The 26499-nt window shown below is 52.4% G+C and overlaps 1 protein-coding gene across 1 annotated transcript; it reads right to left on the reverse strand.

Moving 5' to 3' along the window:
* Positions 1 to 10872: 10872 nt before the first annotated feature.
* On the reverse strand, positions 10873 to 26499 carry Gpr157 (G protein-coupled receptor 157). The gene is made up of 4 exons (XM_021648548.2): positions 25759 to 26499; positions 15916 to 16129; positions 14319 to 14516; positions 10873 to 13876 (listed from the first exon to the last, which is right to left on the reverse strand). The coding sequence occupies exons 1-4, from the start codon at positions 26139 to 26141 to the stop codon at positions 13673 to 13675; spliced, it is 999 nt and encodes a 332-aa protein (XP_021504223.1). The 5' UTR covers positions 26142 to 26499; the 3' UTR covers positions 10873 to 13672.

Below are 26499 nucleotides of genomic sequence, written 5' to 3' on the forward strand. Positions count from 1 at the left end.
TGTTTCAGCTTACAGCTCCTGATCACAGTCCATCCTTGAGGGAAGCCGAGGCAGAACGTCAAGGTGAAAGCTAGAACAGGAACTGAAGGGGCGACTGTAGGAAGTGTTGACTGGCTTGTCTCTGTGGTCTGCTTTTGTTGTACATCTCAGGACCACCTGCCCAAAGGTGGCACCGCCCACGACCGCCGGGGCCCCCCCCCCAGCATCATTATTCAAGAAAGTGCCCCACCCACGTGTGCACAAGCCAATCAGATGCAGGCATTTTCTCTGTTGAGGTCTCTCTTCCCAAGCCCAGTGATGGAAAAAAAAGAGAGAAGAAAACCTAAGCAGCGCGCAGAATTTAGTCAAGTGAACACATTGAGCAAGTCAGGGCTATTACTGGCTCTTGGCAGGGGTAGGGGAGTTGGGGTGAGAGCGAGCAGGGAAGGGGGAAGCTAGAGTGCTCTGGTGGTGGGGAGCGCCAGACCGGACAGTGTGTGCTAACAGTATGTGCTTTGCAATGAAGGGATTGCAAAACGAGGTTGTCTGCGGAGCATAAGGGAAATGGGAGGGATAGTGAGAGGAGACGGTGAAATGGACAGCAGACGACTGTCAGTGCTTGTACCCTTGCTTTCTTTTCTCTCTCTTTTTTTTTTTTGTTTGTTTGTTTTTGTTGTTTTTAAGTCAGGGTCTCTCTACAGAGCCCTAGCTGTCCAGAAACTCACTATGAGGATAAGGCCGGCCTCAAGTTCACAGAAATCCGTCTGCCTCTGCTTCCTGAGTTCAGGAGCTTGCTTTTTTTTTTTTTAGAATTTGAGAAAAGCAGGGTGTCCTGGTTTCTTTTCTGTTGCTGTGATAAAATAAAATTAAAAAAAAATGATGACCAAAAGCAATTTAGGGGAAGTGGGTTTATGTGGTTTATAGTTCCAGGTTACAGCCCATCACTGAGGAGAAATCAAGGCAGGAACTCAGTAGTCACATCATAGCCACAGTCAAGAGCAGAGAGAAACAAATGCACCCCCAAGTTGCCTGCTACTCTCGTGTAGCTTCTCCTTGTTTTGTATAGTGTAGCATCTCCCGCCTAGGGAATGGCACTGCCCACAGTGGACTGGGACCTCCCCTGTCAACCAGCAAACAAGAGGATGTGCCCACAGGCCCAACCTGGGCACTTCTTCACCTGAGGCTCTTCTCTTAGGTAATTCTAGTTTGTCAAAGGTGACATTTAAAACTAGCCATCACACTGGGCCTGGTGGTGGTGGTGGTTGTGGTGGTGGTGGTGGGGGTGTGTGTGCGTGTGCTTCCGATATCAGGAATGCTACGGCAGGAAGATTTTGAGTGGCAGCTGTGTCTGGACTATATACTGAGACTTGGTCTCAAAGTAAAAACGTTCGGGAGGGGAACTGGGAGTGAAATTCAGATGCCCAGCATGAATGAGGCCCTGGGTTCGTCTGTCTGCTGCACTGCAAATTCGGAAGAACACGTTTGATAGGATGATACAATGTGTGATTTGGGTGGAGTTTTTTTTTTTTAACATTCATTTTCATGTCTGTAAGTGTTTGCCTGGGTGCATGTATGTTCACCATGTACATACCTGGTGCCTGAAGAAGCCGAGAAGAAGATATCACACCCCATAACGAAGGAGTGAATTCAACACTGAGCCACGTCTCCAGGCCCTTAGTGGCTGTCTCATGTAACCCAGGCTGGCCAGATGTAGTGAGGATGACCTTGATCCTTCTGCCAGCAGCTCAGAGAGCCGGGATTATATGTCTCATCTAGCTGGTGAGGGTATGAAGAGATTTGGGACACTTCCACACAGGCTTTGTTCTAGCTCTGCCCTAATGGGGTTTGTTTAGTTTTTCATACTAGTGTAGTGTGAGGCACTCACAGCTTCTATCCCTGAGCCACAGGGCCAGCCACGCCTTCAGATCTCAAAGCCATGGAAACAGTATTCCGGCAGGGAGTAGCCGGAACCCTGGTGGGATGCCGGAACCCGGGTGGGATGCCAGAACCCGGGTGGGATGCTGGAACCAGTTGTCTCCCCGCTTTTGCCTCCTCACCATCACAGTCGCTTTTGTTTGCACTCAAATGACAGCATTCCAGCCAGCCCCAGCAGTCTCTCCTTCAGCGGGTATCTGTCTACGCCATAGGGCAGCATGTCAGGTCATTCGGCAGCATGCGCGCACAGCAGAGTGGAAAACCCTGGATGCTGAAGGCAGGGAATGAAACGGGCGTGTGCTGGAGGTTGCTTTGAGGTAGGGCCTGGCGGCGGTCAGGCAGCTGTCATTTCTATTCCAGGCTTTGATAAGGAAAGGGTCATAACAAGGTCCAAGCACACCTATTCTTCAGCTGCTGTTGGTTTGCACCTTGTCTTGAGGTGGGGGGGATTGGCACAGGAGGTCGAAAGTCCAAAGCTTGCCCAACATGTCTCCTGTCACCTGTGCCCTCTCCCTAGCTATACTTCACAGGGGCGTGTCCACTAACCAGGAAACCCAAGTCCAAAATGATGACTAGTGAAAACAGGGGGAGTTTGTGCTCTGTCATCACTTTAACACCTGCCCACGCCTCGAACCACTGTGTCTGAAGAAGGGAGGCTGCTGTCCACACTGACTCAACACCTGCTGTGCAAGTTCCAGAGGCATGACCAGCTTGCTGTGTTCTTATCCTACCAAGAACAGAGCTTGACCTTGTCTATCATAGGGTGCAGAGGTAAGCAGGGTTCATTCCTCAGAATCACGGGCCCAAAGCATGAGAGCCCAGGCTGTCCCAGCGCCTCAGGAACCTGCACAGCTTCTGACGACTAAGCACGGCTGCTCTGTTTTAAACAAGTGTTCCTTTCATTTTTTTTTTTTTTTTTAAAAAAAAGACATATTGTTTTTTGTGTTATTTGTGTGTGTGTGCGCACACGTCATGTGTACCAGTGTCCCTTGGAGCTGGATTTACAAGTGTTGTGAGGTGTGTTAGGAAGCCAGCTCTGTCCTCTAGAATTCAGGAAATACTTTACTCATGGTGCCATCTCTCTAGCTGTCCCTCTCCACCCCACAATGCCATCACTTTTAAATTTGTGGCTAAAAAAAATACAGGAGGGCCAGGCATGGTGGCACACACTTGTAATCCCAGCACTTGAGGAGGCAGAAGCAGGGGGATCTCTGTGGGTTCAAGGCCAGTCTGGTCTACAAAGTGAGTCCAGGATATCCAGTGCTACACAGAAAAACTCTGTGCCAAAAAACTGGTTTCAGACATGCTAGGTCCCTACCTGCCACCGGGCATGGCTGGCACACCCTGCCCTCTTCCTAGGGGCAGGGCTCCCCCTCTCCCGGAGGCCCTTCACTACATAATCCAGACATTTTGGTTCCTCCTCCCCTTCCCTCTCTCCCCTTTCCTCTCCCACTCCTCTCCTGTCCCTCTCCTCTCTCTCTGTGTCTCTCCTCCTCTTCTGTCTCTCCCCCTGTACACACTCCTCCCTCTTCTCTCTCCCCTCTCTCGCCGCTTCCAATAAACCTGAATTTTATGATAGAACTTCATCTCGCCATTAGCTCATTCCATTTCATTTCTCTCACACCTCATCGTTCTCCGCCCGCTCTGATCTGGTCATCTTTAAACCCGGGAGAAGTTGAGTTCCCAGCCTGCCACGTGGGGGCTGCTTCTCCCCTCCTACCTCCCTCTCTGCCTGACGCAGCTCTGTACTTGGTGAGTGACCTGCCTGTCAGCCGATGTCAAGAGGTACCAACTGCTTCTTCCAGGACCCCTCAGACTCGCTCTGTGAAGCCATGGCCACGCCAGAGTTAGTCTGTCCGAACAAAGGCCCGGCTTTTGTTTTGAGGTAACCTTATGTTTTGGAGACGTCTGGTTGTAGGTTAACCTCACCAGACTGGTCCCAGAATATTGAATTGGGATGCCACTTCCATTGTCTTGGGATTCTGACAAAGGCTGGGAAGGTAGGTGCTCCTGGGTGTCTGCGGTAATTGTTCCAAACTGCATGTGTCCAGGTTTGGGGGAACATGCGCTCTCGCTCCTCCCCTCCTCCACTTTCTACAGCTGCTTTCTACACGCACAGCGCCAGGCCCCACCCACCCTCTCCCCGCTCTATTCTACCTCCCCCATCCATGCATGCTCTCAGCAGCAGCAGCAGCACCGCCACCAGCACCGCCACCCATGGCAGTTTTAAACCACCCTCTGCCTTGGGATAAAAGGGATGGAGCCATGGCTTCATCGACATCTTGACTAAGGGCAGTCACATGACTGGCAGCCATTTTGGTTATGCGAGATCGTGGCTTGGCCGCCATCTTTATTGAGGGTTGCCAACTGCGTTCAGTACCGTGCTGACCCCCACGTACCCCTTCTGTTTTTTAAGCGTTTGCTGTTCAGTCGTAATGATGCAGTGTGATAGGATGAGCAGGATTGCCAGTCTCTCTGTGAACTGTACCTATGATTGAAAGTTTTGCTTTGACACTAGTTCAGAAACATCTTTGAAGCCATGCTAAGAACTGATGCAGTGAATTACAAGATTACCTGGTCTCTTGTTTTACGGTTTCAAGCTTAAGGCTAAGATGGATAACTAAAAACAAAGTTTGTTTAGCTCAGCTCTACGTAATAGACCATGGTCCTCAAACCATGATCAGATAATCTGTAGAATAAGTACCTTTAAATGCTTAATAAAAAAGCCTACTATGCCACAGACCCCACCTTTTAGTGGTGACCCAAGGCCTCCAGGAAGATCTGGGCCTAGTGACAGATGACTCCACCATGATTGTGCTACTGGGCAGGCCTGCTCCAACTAGCCTGCTGCTAAGGCCCTGCCCAAATTGGACAAACACGACACCCAGAGAGTTGACTACCCCGTTTTGCCTAGACAAAATAAGGTCAGTCAATCTCCCAAGGTCCTCCTCCACAGAAAGGCCTCTCAGCTTTGCTGGGCCCGACACCCCAACGACTGCGATGCTGCCCTAGGACCTATGCTCAGAACAAAGCTACCAACACCACAGGAGCCTCGTTTGAAGTCGGGCTAGGTAACGGGGTAAGCCTCTGTCATGTTAATCAATACACAGGCCACCTGGATTATGCTTCCTGAAGCAATCTATCCTTCTCAGGTCTCTGATGGGTTTGAGAATCAGTTTAACAGCAGAAACCAAGGCTTCAGCCACCTTCTCAGAAAATCGTAAAGTTTATGTAAGGTCTGAGAAGGTATTTTAAGGCTGGAAATAAGAAAATGATTTAAGGCATATAAAAACTCTTCCCCCCACTCTGCTATTGTTGTACTAAGACTGTTCAGAGCTTTAATGTTAATCAGATTTTAAATTGCCTCCCCAGCCAATTTGTCTCTTTTTATAAACTTAAAAAGATTCTTGTAAGCTTCAGGAGATCCACGTGAATCCACAGGCCATGCTCCAGATAAGTACGGCCAATCAGCAGCCTGTCTCCCGGCCTGTCTGTTCCTATGTGGCACTGTGTGCTTCAAGGCCACAGGAGGGCAGTGATCACAGGCTTCCCCACAGGATGTTGAAATCTTCACATCAGCCCACACGTCAGCAAGCGCTACGGCTCCACCCCCTTGCTACATTGTCAGTCATTCATCAGCACAGGACAGAACCAAGTCCAGATAAGCTACCTTCCATTTCCTACCTCCACAGCCTGGGGAGTGTGTTATGCAGGCCACATAGCGCCCCCCGGCACCAAACGATGAGCAACAGCCCACACCCTCAGGGCTCCTGGAAGTGGAAGAGCCTCTAGGCGACACAGTCTGTGGGCCATTTCTCCCGGGAGCTCATGGGAAAGATAGTCTTGGGGATAAGCACAGAGATGCATGCCTTTAACCTGGGAGGCCGAGGCAGGAGGATCAAGAAGGTTCCCATATTGCCTGGATGTGCTTAGAATGAATTTCGGGCCAGCCCGGGGAACTTTGTGAGACCGTCTCAGGTCTGAGCTGTGATATCTAATGACTTCTTCGGGTTTATTGTATGAGGCCAGCACATCAGCACTCGTTCACAGTAGGCACCCGTGCATAGTCACATCGGCCACAGTAATCACTGCAATCCAAACTGAACTAAGCCTTTAGCTGACTTGCTACACCCCACCTCAAACAGTGAAGGGCTGGGAGTGTAGCTCAGCAGGGGCACTTGCTAGCGCGCGTGCTCGTGAGAATCTTTGCTCTCTCCCCAGTACTGCAAATATGCCTGTAACCCCACCTCTAGGAAAGCTGAAGAGAATTTGAGACCAGCCTCGATTATATAGTAGGGCTGAGGGGTGGGTGCGACCAAGTGGGGCTGCAGCTCTGTAAGAACCTGGGTCCGATCCTCCAAAGCCGTAAATCCCAGCTGCGAGACACACAGACCTACAGCAGATCTCAGTCAGGTAAGGCTGACCCAAGCGTCCGAGAAGCAGTGTTTTCTGCTTCTCCTGAATGTCACCTGTCAATAATTCCAAGTTGGGTATGGAGATGCAAGCTGGTGATTCCAACAGCAGAAGGCCCAGGCAGGAAGTCGAGCAGGAGGTCCAGGCCCACCTTAACTACACAGTAAAAGAACCAAAATCAAAAACAGTCTCTCCCAGACCTGTGGTCAGCCCGCAGCCGACTCACCCTCAAAGCTCTCTTCGCTGCTCCTCCAGCGATCGTGTGAGGACTCTCTTGCCTGTCTGTGCTTCCTCCTGGGATGGTGGCCAAGGGGGTGATGAAGGGAAGGAACAGGTTTACCCCCCTGGAGCCAGTGAATGGCACTCTCTGGTATCTTATCTGCATAAAGGCAGACCTGAGAAAGAAAACATAACTGCCTTGTACCTCTACCCGATACTCCAGACCTTTTCAAAGGAAGACTGCCGGAGGCTGGGGTGTGATGGTACATACATTCCTGAAACCCCAGCAGGGGCAGGAGGATACTTGATTCTGGAGCTTGACTGAAGTCCAGGAAACACAATGAAAATGAAGTCGTCTGGTTATAGTGGTGCATGCTGTAATATCAGCTCTGAGGAGGTGGAGGCCACTAAGGTCTGGGGTGACTAAGATCTGGGGCCACTAAGATGTGGAGTCACTGAGATCCGAGGCCACTACAGTATGAGGTCACTAAGGTGTGGGATCACTAAGGTCTGGGGCTACTAAGGTCTGGGGTCACTAAGATCTGAGGACACTAAGGTCTGAGGTCACTAAGGTCTGGGGTCATTAAGGTCTGGGAGCCTGTTAAATTACCAAAAACCAAACCCAAGCCAACTGAACAAGTGGCCCTGAGCCTGGGGGTGTGGCTCAGAGACCACCCACCCAGCAGGTGAGGCCCTGGATTCCATCCACAACACCAGACCTGGGCATGCTAGCCCATGACCCTGACTGCCTCCCTGATTTAGTGAGTTTGTACATTCTGTAACTAATCTGTGTTTGTCAGTTTGCTCGAGCAAACCATGGAATCTTCTGATCTGGTGACTAAACCCTGTCACAATGAGTCCAGGCAAGCGCATGGCTTTGCCAGGGAGGACCAGAGGCTGGGAGGGCCTGCCTCCTTCTCTGGAGCATGAGTATAAGAGATTGCCAGGAATGCATGTATAAACAGAGCACCAACAGGAGCAATTATTGGCTGGAGGGATGGCTCTGTGGCTAAGAGCACTGGTTGCTTTTCCAGAGGACCTGGGTTCAATTCCTACGTGGCAGCTCACAACCTCTTTTATAACTCCATTCCCCCAGAACCTGATGCCCTTCTGGCCTCCGAGGACATCAAGTGTGCAACGGTGCACAGATATACACGTAGGCAAAACACCTGTACACACAATAATTAATTAATTAAATTTAGAGAGTAAGTCTCTGTCAGGGCTGGGAAGGCTGCTCAGAGGTTAGCGCTCCGGAGGATTTTCTGCGCACCCAGGCTCTGTCCGAACACACACATGTGGCTCACAACTTCCTGTAACTCCAATTCCAGGGATACAGCCCCCTTCTGATCTCCAGGAGCATGTGCTCAGAGCACAAGCAAGCGGGCAAAACACTCATGCAGAAACAAAGTTAAATTATCCGGGTGCGGTGGCACCAGCCTCCAATCCCAGCATTCAGGAGGCAGAGGCAGGAAGAGCATATCTCTTCAAGTTCGAGGCCAGCATGGGGATGGGTCTACACAGTGAGTCCCAGGCCAGTCAGAGCTACATGATGAGACCCTGTCTCAAAAAAAAAAAAAAAAAATTATAATTTAAGTCTTTAGGGTTTCCACTGATCCCCAAGGCTGTAATGCCCAAGGGCGGCGCAGCAACTGGAATCTTCAGATTGGCTTCATGACCCAAGACAGGCTAACTAGTGGTGGACATGACCTTCTGGGTCACAAAGCTTTCTCCAGTTGTCTTTGTGTGATGCGCTGGGGTCATCTTGGTCTCATGATTACCTAGTTAATAGAGAACCGAGCTTGGGAAGCTGGCATCCTCACCCAGTGATATAATTATTAATGGGAGAGGGCTGTGGCTGGAATCTAGTCCTTTTCCAGAGCCTCATGGCTTACAGAGTTGGTGGTGCCACAGTTCTCAACCTGTGGGTCACGATCACCTCAGAGTCAAATGACCTTCTCACAGGGAATGCCCATGACAGCAGGGATATTTACAATTCATAACAGCAGCAAAATGAGTTATGAAAAAGTAATGAAAATAATTTTATGGTTGGGGTCACCACATGAGGAACTGAATTAGAGTCACGGCATGAGGAAGGGTGAGAACCGCTGTGGTAGCAGGGCCAGACACTCTTTCCTCTTCATTTTTAGTGGCCTGGGCCCTGTGAACATGCACTCTCTGCTGGGCCACATCTCTTGCCCTTCTTTGCCTGCATCTCACGTCCATCAGTGAAGGCAGAGGACAGCAGCAGGTGCCGTTCCTCTGGTGCCATCTGCCTTGTACTTTCGAGAAAGGGTCTCTCGCTGGGACCTGAGGCTCACTGATTAGACTGGCATCCAGTAAGGGCCGGGGTCCTCCCATCTCTGCCTCCCTAGTGCTGGGATGACAGGTGCACGTCATCATGCTTTACTTTTTCAGTGGGTGTTGGGACTTGAACTCTGGTCCTCATGATCACTCAGCAAGTCCTTTACCCACTGAGACAGCATGTCTGTGGGAAATTATCTTTCTTGCCTTAAAAGATGTAGGAGGATGCAGCCTGGAAGTGAGCGGTATCATTGTCTGCTCTGAGCCCCGTATTGCTTGAGATTATTTATTTTTCCTTTTTTTTATTTTTATTTTTTAGATTTATTTATTATTTATATAGTATTCTGCCTGCATGTGTGCCTCAGGGCAGCAGAGGACAACAGATTTTACTATAGATGGTTGTGAGCCACCATGTGGTTGCTGGGAATTGAACTCAGGACCTTTGGAAGAGCAGACAGTGCTCTTAACCGCTGAGCTATCTCTCCAGCCCTTGCTTGAGATTATTAAGCATGTATGTTCATGACTGTCCGCTCTTGACTGTAAATGTCCTATGACCAGCTGCTTTGACCTTCTGCAGCTGTGAGTTTCCCAAAATGATGTGACCTGAATTTACAAGTTAAAACAAACCTTTATCCTAAGTTGCTTTTTTGTCTTTGAGATACTGCGTAGCCCTGGCTTGCCTGGAACTTTCTATGTAGACTAGATTGGTCTTGAACTCCCAGAGATCTGCCTGCCCGAGCACAGGCTCCGCCCCCAAGCTGCTCCTTGTCAGGATATTTTCCTCCAGCAAGAGGGATGAAACTATGACACAGGTGTGTGCATGGCTGGCTCCTGGAACTCATGGTCCCAGGAGAAAAATATAGCATTTAGAGCGCCACTGGGGACTGTGGGAACCAGAAGTCGTCCTGTTGTGTGTCCACTGGGTAAGGGCAGAAAGGCGCCACTAAGCACAGTGTCAGTCTGGGGCAGTGAGGAGCAGCAAGCTGCATTTCCTGCAGGCAGATGGTTGGAGGCAGCTTGGGAGGAAGGGGAAAGTACTAGGTCAGGGAGGCCTGGGATGCTGGCCCTGGGGACTGGAAGCCTGGCTCCTACACAGCAGACTTTCCTGAATCTCCACCTCTTTGTGTTCACACAAACCCCAATCAACCAGGACACGCATGTGCAGGCCTGTGATCCCAGCAATGAGAAGCCGAGGTTCAAATTATCTGTCTAGGTGGAGTTGGGGTGCTGCAGAGAACCCCCTGAGCAGAAAACAAAGATGGGAAGTGGCTTTCAGAATGAGGTTGGCAGTCAGGTTAGGCGGGAGGGAGGTATGGAAAGGGAGAGGCATCGCAGTCAGGGCCAGGGAGGGTCATAGAGGGTCATGCAAGGTCATGGGGGTTATAGAGGGTCATGGAGGGTGGGAAACACAGTACATGGGAACCAACCACCAAAGGTGAAAGGTTCTGATGGAAAGGGGATGGAAGGGTGGGGGAATCCGGGATTACAGAGTGTAACTTACCTAGGACTTATGGACAGGAGCTAGACAGAGCGGGGCACAGCCAATCAAGGGGGGTACCTGCACTTCCTTAAGTACAAGCACATGGCCAGAAGGTCCCCCGGGTCTCCGCAGCCCTCAGGCCAATCGGATTTGCCTCATCCCTCCCCACATCAGTGTGAGTCAGTTTAGCAAACACATAGGAGAAAAATTATTGACTCCTTTAATTTAAAACAGCGAGAGAGTTTGTGCTTTCGCTCAGCCAGGGATAACATCACACTTCAAAAAATAAATAAATAAATCTCAAGCTAGGCTTAATTATGCCACAAAAGCATTTGAAGAGGAGGCTGGAGAGCTAGTTCAGCAGTTAAGAGCATTTGCTGTTCTTGTAGGGAACCGGGTTTAGTTCCCAGCACCCACTGCTCACAACTCTCTGTAACCCCAGTCTCAGAGGTGTCTCCTCTGGCTCCTGCACACACATGGTACATTTACATACCCAAAACATTCACACACAAAACATTCACACACGTGAAAACAATGACATTGGGTTTCCTTTGTGCTCTGAGCTTCCAATACATAATAATCTTTATTTTTTTCAAAAGAGAGAGAGACAGAACAAACTGAAATGCTTTAGAAAGCTGGCTGGGGCCTGGTGTGGTGGTGCACACCTGTAATCCCAGAGGCAGGCCGCTCGCTGTGAGTTCAAGGCCTGGTCTACAAAGTGGATCCAGGACAGCCAAGGCCACACAGAGAATCCCTGTTTCAGACACACATGGGGGGAGGGGGAAGGAAAATAGCTAAATGTTAGAATACCTGTCTGGAACGCACAAAGGCCCAGGTTCAATCCCCCAGTATCTAAAACTGAAACACACACACACACACACACACACACACACACACACAGCCTCAGAAGGACAGAGGCAGGAAGCAGCTGGCAACTGATTTGGAGAACAAGAGTCACAAAGTGCTTACGAAGGGTGATGGGGGAAACATGGCAAGGGCTGTAGCACCCGTTAAGGCTGACGTCACATTTGAGTGACTGAGGGGACAGACAGATAAATATTAATAGCACTGAGCAAAGCACAACAGGAGCTGGCAGCCTCTGGGCCCTGAGGATTCTCCTTTTTCCCTCTGCAGTTCTGCAGTCTGAGTGCCCAGCAGGCCTATTTGGTCACCAGCTCTGAGCTAAGGTGGATGTCTGTGAGTTCACAGGGCTAGAGGCAAGGCACCGAGTCATGGATTACCACCAGCCGCCTGCAGTGACAGGGCAGGGGTGGGGAACAGATGGAAAGAGCCGAGGGTAGACCCTGAAGAGGGTTTTTCAACAGGTAGCAGTCCGGGCCAATGGCATCAACCAACAGACAGCTTGGGTGAGCCCGGAACTCCAGCACAGAGCTTTCTGAAGGCCCCTCCCTCTGCAGGCCTTTTCTTGAGCAAAGCCCCAAACAGCCGGGGCTCCACAGTGCCCAGCTGAGTTTATTCCAACATCATTTCCTCTGTTGTACTTTGTAGATCATTTTCTCCTCAACAGGAAACAAATTCCTAGAATTTCTGTTCCATTTTAGAAGCAAGGAGATCATCATTAGCAGCATGCTGACAGTGCACATATCGGCTGTAACATCTTCACTGGACCTACGGACGCCTTGTGTAGGCTGTTTCTGTAAGCAGACAGCCCACTGCCAAGGTGCTTTCTTTGACTCCCAAAAGGGAGCCCACCCCTTGTAGAGCTTTCCTAAAGAAATGCTTTCCAAGGAAACCAGAAAAGGAGGGTATGGACATAGTGACTCTTGCTCTCCTGATAGAGGTGGGAATCCGGTGTGGCTTTGCTTTCATCCAGAACCATTTTACCAGGCTCTGCATAGCCTCTGAGCTTTGTGGGGTACTGACAGAATCCAAGGGTGCTACCTCACCTCGCCTGCAAGGTGGCGGGCACACTTCCCATTGTGTGGCAAGCCTGCGACTCGGCACACACCGCCTTGTGAAATGAGGAAAGTGTTGGCAGAAGAGCCACTGAGTAGCAAGGGACACAGGTGCTCATTTAAGCCCCTACCCGGTGGTCCAAGGCTGCAGTTCTAGCTTCCTGGGAGGTTGAGGTAGGAAAATCGCAGGTTCAAGTCCAGCCTGGCTGACAGAGTTCAAGGCCAGTCTAGGCAACTAAGTGAGATCTCAAAACAGAAAACAAAAGGACTAGGGATAGAACCCTGTGGCAGAAAAGTTGCCCAACAGGCCCAAGGCCCTACTACAGAAAACACAAAACAAAACAAAACCTTTTTTAAAATTTTGATTATCAGGAGAGGCAGAGGTAAGTGGATCTCTGAGTTAGAAGCCAGCCCGATCTACATATCAAGTTCCAGGCTAGCATGTCCACATAAGGAGACCCTGTCTCAAAAAATAGTAAAATAAAATGGAATCATCTCAGAATCAAGTTCCTATAATCCACAAATAATTTAAAAAAAATGGTTTTGGTGCTATGCCCAACCTGGAAACTATGAAGAGCTACATCCCAGCCCAAGGCTGAATCTCAAAACATTTACCTTCAGGGAGGAATCAGGATTTGGACGATTCACTAACTCTCCCATCACCTTTCCTACACACACACACAAATCTAAACAAAGTGCAAAGGCAGACCCCTCCCACCTTGCCGTGTGTGAACCCCTGTGAGGACAGGCTGTGAGAGCCCTGGGTGTGGAACAGCAGGCGGGATAGGACACCACCACAGGGCCTGAGCTGAGCTGACCCCTGTGCTGGTGCTGGGAGGGGGCCCAAAGGCTCTGAGTGACTAATGGGAGGACTCTGGACTCTGGCCTGTGCTGAAATTCAAATGTAATAAACAGTGAGGGCTGATGATCCACGCAGAGACTCCGTGAGATACCCGTGAGCATGTGCCTGGGTGGTTTTGCTCAATGAAGAGAGTTTCCCATGACTTCAGTGGACCTGGGACCTGGTTTGAGGCTATTAGCCTCCGCTGACGAGCAATGCTGGCAGCCCCAGGCTCTCTAGGAATCTCAATGCCCTGGCAAGCCTGGACTCCATGCTGTGATGTCTGGGACTCACGACACATTTGTCCGTCATGCCCGGGATGGGTCCACAGGTATGGGTCCCTCAAACTGTAAACGGCGTTGGTGGCCCCAGTCCACTGAGACCCAGTGCCCTGGCAGCACCCTGCATGGCTGAAACCCCACTGAACCAGGACGCGGTGTGCAAGGGCCGCACTCCCTGCCTGAGAGTCTGGGAGGTAGACAAGGCTACACCGATGGCCGCTCCTTCACCGGGGTCCCAGCTTCACTACTGGGGCTTCCAGGGTGCTGGAAGGCAGCGCCGGTGAGAACGATGAGGAAAGCCAGCCACTCAAGTGCTGGGCAGTTCTGGGGTCCGCCTGGATTCCTGAGAGCCTCCTGTCTTGTGGGGAGGAGGAGCCCCAGGAGGGGTCTGGGTGGAGGGCCGAGGATAGCGGCCGCAGCAGCAGAGGGAGAAGAGCCTGGTGCGGACTGCCTGGGTGCAGAGGACGAACATGATGCAGTTGGCCCCTCCCTGGAAGGTGTTCCCAATGCCCTGTGGGGGTGGGGAAGAGGCAGAAACACGGGCGGCGGCTTAGCAACGCAGCCATGGGCATCCAGTGGACTGCCGTGAATCCCACGACCTCTCCTGCCCCTGCCCTCAAGCTCGGTGAATCCCCTGCCCTCTCCTGCCCCTGCCCTGAGCTCAGACATGTGGCTTTAAGCAGAGTTCTGGACAGGTCTGAACTGACTACCCAGCCCAGACCTATATTTAAGCCTCTGCAGAGAGAAGGACACAGGATCAGTCAACTCTGCCAGAGCTGCTCTGGGTTGCTGAGAACACGCGGCCGCTCTAAGCCACGCCTGCTTGGGACGGGGAGAGAACAGTGAGCACCCCGCCGCCCACACGCCCACCCTGGCTAACACACTGGACCGGAGGTGCGCTGTAGGAGAGCGATCCGACCGTGCCCCTGCAGGGCCCACGGGGACAGACGTACGTGCAGAACGACCAGCACGGGTGCCTGCACGGCTGGGGAGCCACAGAGCGTCAGGACGAAGCGCACGGTGCTCCAAACCCGGAGGCCGATGAATATGAGCGGAATGAGGATCAGCTTCTTGTCGGCCATGGAGGTGGAGGAGCCTCGCTGCAGCTGGCGCCCCTCACAGATGGGCCGGTACTCGGAGAGTGCCTGGTGCTGTGTGGAGGACCGGCAGCAAAGGCGTGAGCTCGATGGGCCTCTTACCACAACCGCCGTGCCCACACCAGCCGGGGAAGGCAAGAGCAGGCGCTGCTGCCTTTTCCGCTTGGACACTGAGGAGGCCTGTCAGACCAGGAGGGTTCTCTCCAACCTCCACCTCCCAGGCCACATGCCCTGCCTACTCCACATCTCCACAGGACTGTCTGGGGAACAGCTTTCCTCAGCCCTCAGGCCCCACAGCACAGTCACCTCAGCTGAATGACACATCGTCCTTCCTGTCACCCATGTGACGTGGGCATCATCTTTCAGTCCTTTCTTCCCCTGTGGGCCCCACCTTCAAAACAGACTCCAAGTCTGGACACTTTGACCCACCAATAGAAGGTCTGAGGCCGGCTTGGCCAGCCCTCTACTCAAAGCTCTCGGCAGCTCCATTTCAACCCTTCCTTCCAATATCCTGTTAGGGAGAGCCCTGGCCCAGGTCTGACCTCAGTCCCATTCTCTCCCAGCCACATCACTCTCTTCCGACCCATGTCTTAGCCGGTCCTTGGGAAAGCGTCCCTGACAGTTCCCACCTTTGAAAACTTCAGTAGTTGGGAGACAGAGGCAGGAGGATCAGGCGCTTAAGTTGTCCTCAGCCGCACAGTCCAGTGCAGTCCGAGCTACATCACAGCCTGGCTCTGGGGCTAAGGGATACCGCACATTTGGTAGTGCCTTCACCTAACATGTATGAAGCCCTGGGTTCAAGCCCCGGCACTGCAGAAAATGGTAGGCTGGTGCATGCCTGTAATCCTAGCACTTGGGAGGTGGAAGCAGCAGGATCAGAAGTTCAAGGCCATCCTTGACTGTATAGTGACTGCATGCTACCCCATCTCAACAAAACAAGACCCTGTCTCAAAAAAATAGTACATAAATACATGAAGGAAATGGGGTTGTCGCCGGCTGGAGTCTGACTGAATTCAGGATGCCTTTTTGGAAGCAGTCACTGCTTCAGCCACTGCTCGGCTCATCAGCTTACCGGCTTCCACCTCTCTGAAGACCAGCCTCCCTCTCTGGACAGCCCTACTGACCTATGACCTCCACATTTCTGAGCACTGAGTTATTTGAGGCCACCTCTATTTGGCAGCATCCCTGTCATCTAAACTCCTTAGTGTAATATCAGAGATGGCCACACGGGGGCAGTACAGGATTGCGTGCAGAATGCTGCCTAGGGTCCTGCTTCTTTACCCCTCTGAGGCCGCTCAGCTTCTAAATCTCACCTACACGGGGTCTGGCTTAGCTAACAGGTCTATCCATGTCATAGCACTCAGCCCATGCACACAGTCCCTTATGGCCCAGCACGGGTTTGGTCCCTCAGACATACAGCCTGTCCCCTCAGGGCCAGCACAGTGGCACCTACCGCCCTGTTGATGTGCTTCCTGACCAGAAGGTACAGCAGAGGCAGCAGGACATAAGCCAGCATCTCCCACAGCTTCCCGGTCAGCAGCATCCAGAGGACGCGGTCCTCAGCCTCCAGGTTGATCCAGCACCAGCCCACGGACACATCGGAAGCATCGTAGCCTATCTTCTTTAGAGAGACCGCTGCCACTGTGATGGCCAGTGGGACACCCCAGCTGAAAGAGAATGAGAAAAAGAGAGGTGCCAAGGTTAGTCCATAGCCTGCTGCAGTGTCGGCATGGGCAAAAATGACCTCCCTGAAGAGGACAATGCTCCCTGGACCAGCATCAGCGTTCCTGTAGAACAAGGGAGGCAGGAAGGACACAGGGAAGCCTGCTCTAATTTAGAATGCCAGGACTTCGGGGCTGGGGATGTGGCTTGGTCGGGAGGACAGTGGGCTAGTGTGAATGAAGCTCCCGTGAATGGCTTCCTCTCTAAGCACCACAGAAACTGGGCAGCCTGGACTACACAGTGAGATGCTAGCCTGGGCTACAGAACGAGACTCTCAAAACAACCTCCTGAATGATGCAGCTCAGTGGTCAAGATCACTCACCAGCTGCTCTTCCGGGAAACCCAGGTTTGATTCCAAGCACTACACGGTAACTCACAACCTTCTGGCGCCAAGGGGATTTGCCTACCCAAAGCCTACAATCTCCCATCCAGACCCTGGATTCCGCCAGGGGACTGACGGGGGGTGAAGAGTTTAAGCCTGACACAAATCTGGTATTTGCAGACTGGTACAAACTGCTAACTCCAGTTTCAGGGGATCCAGTGCCCTCTTCTGGCACACACACAGTGGAAAGACATACATGCTGGCAAAACACTCCTGTTGAAAACTATAATGACCTAAAAATAAAAACCCAGTGCTTCTCCGAGGAGGGTGAGGCTAGAACGGTCCAGCTCCTACATGCCCAGCACCTGCCCTGCCCCCAGAGGGGTGCGGGCGCCAGTCTGCAGACATCAGCGTGCCTGTCTAGGCTTAAACACGCCCGTCAGCCCCCTGGCCACCTGGGGGAGCCTGAGGTTGCAGGAGTCTGGAATCACGGGCAAATCCCTCCTTCCTGAGGTCTCCTTTCTTATATGGCAAGGGCCAAAGTGACACCCTAGAGCACCCGGCACACCGCGGAGGGCACTGACCCCACAGCGACACTACGGGAATGAGGCCCAAGTCCCAAGTCCCCTTTCCAATAACCCCTGCCCCGACTCCTTCCAAAAGGGCTTATCAGAGGGATGCCTTTTACGGAGACGACCCATGGGTTGAGAGGTCTGACTCGGATGTAATGGGCTGAGTCCAGATTATTACTCTGCTTGCACGCCAGCGTTCTCACAGGGTGGGGGTGATGACGGCACCATCTGCGGAAACCCAGGTGAGCACCCACACAGCTCATACAGGCCCAGGCAGCCACGCTCGTGCCGCCGGCCATCAAGACTGTGATTAGAGCCAAGGCATGCCTGCAATCACAGCGCATGGAGAGCAGGCGCTCTGGAGGCCAGCCCGGGCGACGTGCGGACACCTCCTCTTGCTGTAATGTTTCAATCCCCATCAGAAGAACGCAGATGGAAATCTATAGTATACATCACACAGGCCACTGAGGAAGGACGTGAAAACACAGCCCTGGCTCAAATTACTTGGGTGGGGTACATAAGCAAAGTGTAGTCCTTTTCCTAAGGTCCCAAACTCAGAGCCGATTCCACCAGAGTTCACTATGGGGAACCAGTGAAGAGGCAGAAGGACAGACTGAGTCCCACCGCTGTCCTCTGACGGCCACACGGCGCGCCCGTGCCTGCCCCTTACAAATAAATAAATGGAACTTAAAAACACACACATCCTTACATCGATCAAGTACTCCCACGGCCTAGCCCGTGCAGCCGATGGGCTCTCCAGGGACGCTGCTGCCGGGCCTGCTCTCCTCAGCCTGCCGTGATCAGGAACTGAGAGGATCCCATCACACAAAGCAGCCTCATAACTTTCACTTTCTTTAGCATCTAAGATGAAAATGAAAGGCAGGCCCAGTGCAACCCCAGCACTGGGGAGGCTGAAGCAGGGGGATTGCCAGGAGTCTAAAGCCAGTCTGAGCTGCATAGTGAGACCCTTAACTGAAGAAACTGAAAACGAGACACAGCCCAGAAGTGACTAAGGGGCCTCTTTGATGCAGGCACCAGTGTTCCCGGGCTGCATGACTGCCTCCTCACCTCCACCTCCTCCCCCACCCCCAAATACTCAGCTTCCTGTCTGCCCCCACACGGCACCATCTCTGCCTCAATTCAGGGCTAATAACACTTTAAACTTTACGTTTCAAAGATTAATTTATTTCAAGGATTCAGGCATTTTGCCTGCATGTATGTATGCACACCTCATGGAGGCCAGAAGAGAGTGTCAGATCCCCCAGAACTGGGTTCAGGCAGCTGTAGGCTCCCATGTGGGTGCCAGGCACCAAAGCCAGGCCCTCTGCAAGAGCAGCAGAGCCGTCTCCCCAGGCTGCCTCCGCCCCACCGTTCTGCTTTGTTAAAGTTGCCTCCATCACTTCAATTTGTTGAGACAGGGTGTCACGTATTAGCCTGGTCAAGGCCTCTCCTCTCCAGACCTCTGATTCTGATGCAGAAGGACTCAAAGGGTCTGTCTAGCTGGAACAAGCCAAGCACCCCGCCCCCGAGCAGCTCTCTCAGGTGGAGTGGTACCAACAGGGCCCCCCAGGAGTACGGGTGCCCCGGTTTGTGTCTGTCAGGCTCTGCACGGGTTTCCCCTCTACTGAGGCAGCTAAGGACTGAGCTGTGCCCCAACTCTCAGAACCTGAGACTGTGTGTGGAGATAAGGACCTTCAAGAGTTAACTACATTCAAACTTCCAAGAGCACTGCCTCCTGGAGGAACAGATTTGACTCTGACAAGCACCGAGGGCAACCAGGGGTGAGGGGTGGGTGTTCCCTCTCTCAAAGGCTGCTCCTACCAAGTCTTTCCCAAAGCTGGTGGGAATGAGGACTTCCTGGGTCTATATGCTCTAGTCCCGCCCCAAGGCTATGTGCAAGTTGAGGCAGCGGTGCATACAACAGGTGGCAGGAGATGGCTGACACTCAGGTGAGGGTCCTGTCACTTCAGCACCTCCTCGTGAGGGAATGTGAACTGGCAACAGGTCCAACTGGGATAGGTAACCCTCCGTAAGCAGGCTCAGAGGACAGTACTCGGTATGCCAATGTGCTGCTGCCCGCGGGAACCAGGTTCCGGCAGCACCCCAGCTCTGCCCACAGGGAACCGCTGTTACAGAGTGGGGACACCCCTCCTCCGCCTCACAGAGTTCAGTGGGAGAGCTGCCCACTGCTTCCCAAAGAGCCTCCAAAGCCCTGCTCAGGCCCCAGCCCATCCCCCAAGGGCCCAGGTTGAAAGCGGCTCCAGACATCATCTGTGCAGTAAGCTACTCCCAGGACTGGACTCCTGTATTTCTCAGTTCCTCCTGGTCTTTGGAGGCTGGCAAGTGCTGGATAGAAAACGGTGTGTGTCTGTGTGTGTGTGTCTTCCTTCACCCCCTCTATTAGTCAAATGTCCAATTCTGGTTTAAGGGCCCTGTGGCTATGGAAAGCCTTACTTGTTAACAGAATTGGGGGTGTGGACAGAGCAAAGCTCTTGTGGAGAAAAGCTGTGGGAGGGGCCAGAGGGAAGCCCAGGGGAACAGAGCCAGGCTGCAAAGAGGTGGCTCCCCCCGGGGACAATGGCCTCCTATTGTCCGTCTCATGGGGCAGAGCTAGGACGTGGGAGAGGTTCAGGGGGTCAGTCTCTGAAGGAAGGCCACCATGAGGTCATTCTGTGGCTTCGGCTGTGAGAGGGGAGGTGTTTGTCTTGTACACACACCTGGACACCGTGTAGTCCCTAGCAGACACGTGGGTCCTGGCCACATTGGCCTGGACAGACACAAACAGTCTGACTCTACTCGTGGAGAGATCAAGGGTAGCCTCCGGTGCCACCCCTGGGGCCCTTGTCCTGGGTTCCCCACTACCAAGATTTTTATGTATTATCTTGGGTAGAATAAACAAAAACCAGCTCCAATTTGGGGGTTACTGACACCCTGGAGTACTGTTCAAGAGGCCGCCTCTTCATTTAGAGCAGAGGCCGCCCCTGAAGAGGAGATCACAGATACCTTACTTCCTATCCAGTACCTTCTTCCCAGGGCAGCCAAACCCTAGCATGCGGAACCCAAGGTAGGGTGGGGACACAGGATTAGCTTCCTGAGTCACACCCTCTCTAGTACTTTTCACGTAATGGCTAACCACAGAGACGCTCCCTCTCAGCACGGAGACCTCCCCACTCTGAAGTCTAAAGAGTAAGGAATTTCCTTTGTCTGTGGATTGCTATTGGACCTCCTATCTCAGCCTGTCTCTGCCCTCTGGCCCCCACTGTGAATGGCTAGTGTAAAGGACATTTTGCCTGCAATCCACCTCCGCATCTCTGTACTAAATCTGGAAAGAATCTTTGATGTTTCAAATACTTAGGGATGAGCAGGACATAGTGGATGTGACTTCAATCCTAGCACTTCCTAGGCAAGAAGCAGACAGGTCTCTATGAATTCAAGGCCAGCTTGGTCTATTTATTGAGCCTCAGGCCAGCCAAGACTACATAGTAAGACCTGTCTCGAAAAAAAAGAAAGAAAGAAAAAGAAAGAGTGGAGATCAAACATCATTTTGTGGAGCCTACCCCTCCCTTGTCTGCACTCTAAAAGCCCCCAGTCTACAGACCCCTACAGCAGCAACTCAATAAGAGGTGGGCATGGAACCTGGGAGGCAAGGGAGAGAAGTCTGACCTTAATTCAAAGCCAGTCTACTGGGCTACACAGTAGCCAGCCTGGGCTACAGTGTGAGACTTTATCTAAGACAAATGCCAAGCTGGGCATGGAGGACCCCTCCTTAACCCTTGCCCTTGGGAAGTAGGGCAGGAGGATCAAGACTTTGACAGCACACAGGGCTACATGGCAAGCCTGAGGCCAGGCTGGCCAAGACCCTATCTCAGAAAACACAAAAACATATTTCTCTCTCGTCTTAGAGAGAATACTGGGACACAGCAAGTAGAACCCCTGAAATCCAGCTCTGCCCTTGAGTTAATGGCAATCCCCCTGCTTCAGCGTCCTAAGTGCTGGGATTACAGGCATATACTACTATGCTTGGCTGGACCCTACCTTTGTTCCCCTTTTCACTATGCTGGGACTTCCCACTCTCCACAGAGCACAGACTTTACGATCACCTTGGGGCCCAAGACTCTTCTCCATAACCCAAGAGAGCATCAGAGGTAGGTGAGAGAGGGCTAAACAACCATAGTCACACTCACTCCCGCTCCAGTTCACACTGCTGGAGGCCAGCTCAGTCAGGACCCTCACCTCTGACCCTTGGAGATAATAGTCCTCATCCCACCCATCCACAGGACTCTAGGAGTGATCTGGCAGAATGGGGTGGGGTGGGGGTGGGTAGCTGTAGACTCTGGAGCCCTTGCCACAGAGAGGGTGGAGATAGCGGCGTCATCATTATCTTTGTTACCATAAAGAAAGAATGGGAAATGACCCAGCCCCCGCCTCAGGTGGGCACTGCAAACCAATGACCACAGAGCACATTCCCAGGGATGAAGAAGCAGGAAGTGCAGAGATGGCTCAGCTAAGCGCACTGGCTGCTCCAACAGAGGGCCAGGGCTCAATACCCAGCTCCCACATCGTAGCTCACAGCCAGCTGTAACTCCGGTCCCAGGGGACCCAACACCCTCTTCTGGTCTCCTTAGACACTGCACACATGTGACAAAGACATACATGCAGGCAAAACATCCATACAGAGGAGAGAGGGGGAGAGAGAGAGCAATAACTACACCAAGCCTGCCCAATGTCACTTTGCCACGTCAACTCCAAAGCAGTTCTGAAACCCACCAAAGTGCAGAACTAGAAAGCCCTGTGCGGAAGCATCCGACAAACAACCCAAACCAGGGGCTATAGACCACCGCGCTGCACTCTTCACAAGGCCACAGCCACCGTCCAGCGTGGTGGCACAGGTCTGCAACCTCAGCTCGCAGGAGTCTGAAGCTAGCCTGGGCCACATGTGGAAAGCCAGACCAGCCTGGACTACAGACTAAAACCGTGTCTGAATGAAGTATAACTAGGAGCTGCAGATACAGCCCCGTCGATGGAGTGCTCGCCTGGGTTTGAGCCTGATCCTTAGCAGAGCACACAACCAGTTAGTGGCACACACAGCTGAAGCCTCAGTGCAGTGGGGGCGGGAGGATCAGACTCAGAAACAAAAATAAAAGGAAGTGAACAAAACAGTCAATGCTGGGCTAGCAAAATGCCACAGGGTTAGAAGTGCCTGCCGCCCAAGCCTGGTGATCCAACCACTTGAATTCACGTCAAGGTGGAGGGAGGGAACTGACGCCACAAAGCTGTCTGCTGACGCCACACACAGGTGCCACGACACACGTGCCCCTCAGCAATAATAAGTAAAAATAAAATCTAAGGTCAGTGTTATAAACTAAGACTGATGGGGCAAAGGGAAGAATTGAGGGGGAATTAAAAGACATGAAAAATAGGTCAACCCACAAGCCAGACTTTTCCTTAGAGACACTGTGACAGAGACAGAGGTTCACCAAAGGCCACCAGCCAGCGCCACACACACACTCACACACAATAGCATTTAGAGACGAAGAGGCATTGTGTCTGTTCAGGAAAAATAACAGGAGAGGATAAAGGACTAACATTTGGGAAATCTGCAAAGCTAGAAATAAGTTTTGTTCAAGTAACTGTCATTCCAGCCAAGTAGAACCATGTTTGGCACAGACTCTGGTGTGGTCACAATTAGTGTCTACCCCTGAGCCTTCCACTTCCTAGCAGTGGTCTCGGGCCGTCTATCTTCTGTACGTGGTGAGTGACTGCCCGGTCCACCTGGTTGGGCCGCTGGTGATCAATGAGCTAATAAAGGGGCAGCAAATTTACAAAAACTTCAGGAGCCCGACGTCCTCCTCCAATGAGAGAGAAAGGTCACTGGGTATGGGACTGTGATATTAAGAGAAAGGTTCCAGGGCCACATGGTTGCTTCCCTGGGGGGGGGGGAGAGCACGCACGCATGCACGCACGGAGTCCCTGGAATGCTTGTTTCATTCCTGTAATTGGTTTTAGAGATGGGTTTTCTCCAGGCTGGGAGTGTAGCTCTAGCTTCAATCCCCAGCACTTCCAGAAAACAAGCAAGAAAGATTTCCTTTTCGTGTCACATTCTATTATGACATGTTGGAGGGGAAGTTAAGAAGTCTCTTAACTTACTGTTCCCATATTGTTGGGCAGTGGAATTAGCTCTAATTCTCACCATGGCAGCGGCACCTCGGCAGGTCCTGAGTACCTACAGCTTTGTGTGAACTTTGTAGTATCCTCTTAGGCAAGGCTCTGGTCAATAGGATTAAGAGATTGAGAGGCATGAACCAAGAGCTTCCTACAAGGATTACGGCAGTTTACAAAACCAATAAAGCAGGGCATTTCGGCGTCCCCAGCGTTTCCACGTTAGTGTTCTCGCAATTTTTCTTCTAATTTAATGAGAAAACGCTACTCCATTACTCTGTCAATACCCAGTAACTTTGGGGGTGGGCGGGTGGAGGAGACAGGGCCCCATGGAGCTGGCCTTGAAGTTTATATGAAGCTAAAGCTGATTTTGAACTCCTGATTCTCTTGCCTCTACCTCCCCTGGGATTACAGGGGAGTACCATCAGGATATCCACCATTTGTGCTGTTGATGGTTTTAGGTGTTTGTGGTGTCTTTTGTTGTTTTTGTTTTGTTTTGTTTGTTTGTTTTGGTTTCTCTGTGTAACAGAACCCAGGCTGTCCTAGAACTCACTCTGTAGACCAGGCTGGCCTGGAACTCACAGAGATCCACCAGCCTCTGCCTCCCCTCTGGAGGTCTGCATCACCACATCTGGCTGTGCTGTGGATTTTTAAATTTCCTTTCCAAGGCTGTAAAGTTTAAAGAGGCTTGATTTTTAGTAGTCTGAAAAAGGGATAATCAATGGGTGTGGTAGCACACGCCTTTAATCTGAGCAGGCAGAGGCAGGAAGTTCCAGGCCAGCCAGGGCTGACAGGGAGACCTTGTCTAATATATAAACACATGGAGGGTAATCAGGTAGGCTGTGTCCAGAGATGAGCTTTCTTACAGGAACAGAGCTTTCAGCAACAATAACCTAATATTCCAAGGCAATAGAGTACGGGGGCCCTTAGCAGCCAGCGTGGGAGGATCTGGGTCATAAACGAACCGGTCGGGCAGGTTTCAGCAAATCCTTTGAACACAGCCTTACCTAGAAAGACTTGTCCGAGCATCACAGAGAACCGTCATAGAGGATCTTTGACGAACTCAGAAGGGCTAGGGAGTTCATCTTCGGTAGGGGCTACACAGAAGGCTCCATTTCTTTACTTGAAAATGGACTTTATTCATTAGTTTTTAAGGAAGTGCAGCAAAGAGGAGAGATTCAGCCTTGGGCTCCTTTTCACACCCGTGTTCACATTCCAGCCCTGCCAAGGAAGACTTCTGTTCTCCAACAGGGCTGGAGTGTGGTGCAGGTTGGAGAGAAGCCGCAGCCCTCTTTTCAGCAGGTCCCTGCACTGTGAGTGCCATGGCACAAAGACTTCACCGACCAGAAGAGAAGTGTGTTCTTTCATTTCTTTGGGACCGGCCACAAGAACAGCTTTCAACAACTACAAGAACAGGAGGTCAAGTGACTCTTCCCAGCTTGTTGCCTCGGCGTGTGACACTTGGGTGACTCGTCTCTACCAAAGTGCTGACTATCCTCTTAGCCCTTGGAAAGCACTCAAGTTTTTAATAGACAGGACCTATAATTAGGGTAGACTCGGGTGCCTTGAGCTGAGGCAAGGAAACAGGAAACAGCCTTAGGATTCCTGCCTTGAGCTGCGCACAGACCCTGAAACTTCAGACCCTGAAAAGACACGAGTGAGGCTGGCCTCTAGTGCAGCTTTCTTGCTGACAACTTGAAAGCAGGGCAGGGCAGGGCAGGGCCTTGCGTTTTCCCACTGTCAGAGACTCCAGGTAACTGACTGCCCTGATCCTGACCAGCCCTTTGCCACTGACATCCGTTTTAAAAATGCTGAATTCTAGCCAGTCAAGACCACCAGAGGACTTGCGTTCAATTCCCAGCACCCACATGATGGTTCACAACCATCTGCAACTCCAGTTTTGGGGGATGTGATTTCCTCTTTTGACCTTAGAAGGCGCCAAGTACACACACATGTGATACACATACATACATGCAGTCATGTATGTGATAGGGGCCTCAGGTCTACAGATGGCACGAAAAGCTTAAAAAGCATACCTTTGTGTACTTCATAGTTGAGACAACTGTGGTCTGGGTGGTGGGATGCAAATTGAAAGTTGTGGGCTCTTCACCAGGGCAGCCCCCTAACTGATCTCCTGCAGACTGGGGCTTATCTCCATGGGGAGCAGAGACTGCCAGATCACGGTGAAGCAGGAGGAGGCCAAAGGCACAGGGTGTCCCAGCTCCTTTCTAAATGGCGGGGCTCTCTCTCCACTGAGCAAGCTCCGCACCTAACCCCCACCCTGCTGGAAGGTTCTGGCTGAGGCAGACAACAGAGACTACCCTCTTCAGAGATGCTCAGACAGGTTTGGCTCCAATGTCTTCATCCTTCCATGGTTCAGGGATGCCTGGGGGTATAGCTGCCAGCATACCACTATGCCACCTATATGGGGGACGCAAGAGTGCCACAGTGCAGCAGGCAAGACTAGGGACCTATAAGCCTAGATTTGGGGCCTGGAGGCAGAGCAGCGTCTCCTACTCACCTGATGAGGTGAAAAGCCCAGACTAGGTGGTCCGTGCTGGGCCCGCGCGCAGCTCGGACGATGCTGAGGTACAGGTAGAAGGCGATGGCCACCGTCCAGAAGAAGGAGCTGGTGTTGGCGAAAGTAGAGAGCGCGCCCTGAAGGACGCAATCCCACGAAGTGCCCGTGAAGTCCTGCAGCACTCCGTAGAAGTACGAGGCAGCCGAGAGCAGGTCCGCTAGCGACAGGAAGAGTAGCAGGCGCCGCGCCCGGCTACGCAGGTCAGGCCACAGGGCGTGCGTGGCCACCAGGAGGCCCGAGCCCAGCGCTGACAGCGCGCACGACAGCAGGACCACCGCGCGCTCCCACGGCAGCAGCTCGGTGGGAGGCGCGGGTGAGGGCATGGCCGGCTGGGGACCAAGGGCAGGCGGCCAGGGTGCACAGGTCCAAGAGTGCCGAGAGGTCGCGGCCAAGCCGAGCCCGCGGTCGCCCCAGTCTGGGCATCTGGGCGCCCGGGGCTCGCGTCCCCGCCGGTAACCGCCAGCGTCCAGCCCCGCCCAGCCTATCGACTATGCAGCGGGCCGCCTCACCCGGCGCCCTCCACGCCCTGCCCCTGAGCTCTCTAATTCCAGGCTGCGCCCTCCACCTCCCTCCCGGGAGCTCCCTAGCCCCCGCCCCTGAGCTCTGCACGCCCCGCCCCTGAGCTCTACAGGCTCCGTAGCCCGGTGTCTGACCCCGGAGCCCCGCCTCGGCGGGCTCCCC

The sequence above is a fragment of the Meriones unguiculatus genome, chromosome 3 (assembly GCF_030254825.1).
Source record: "Meriones unguiculatus strain TT.TT164.6M chromosome 3, Bangor_MerUng_6.1, whole genome shotgun sequence".
Lineage (NCBI taxonomy): Eukaryota > Metazoa > Chordata > Mammalia > Rodentia > Muridae > Meriones > Meriones unguiculatus.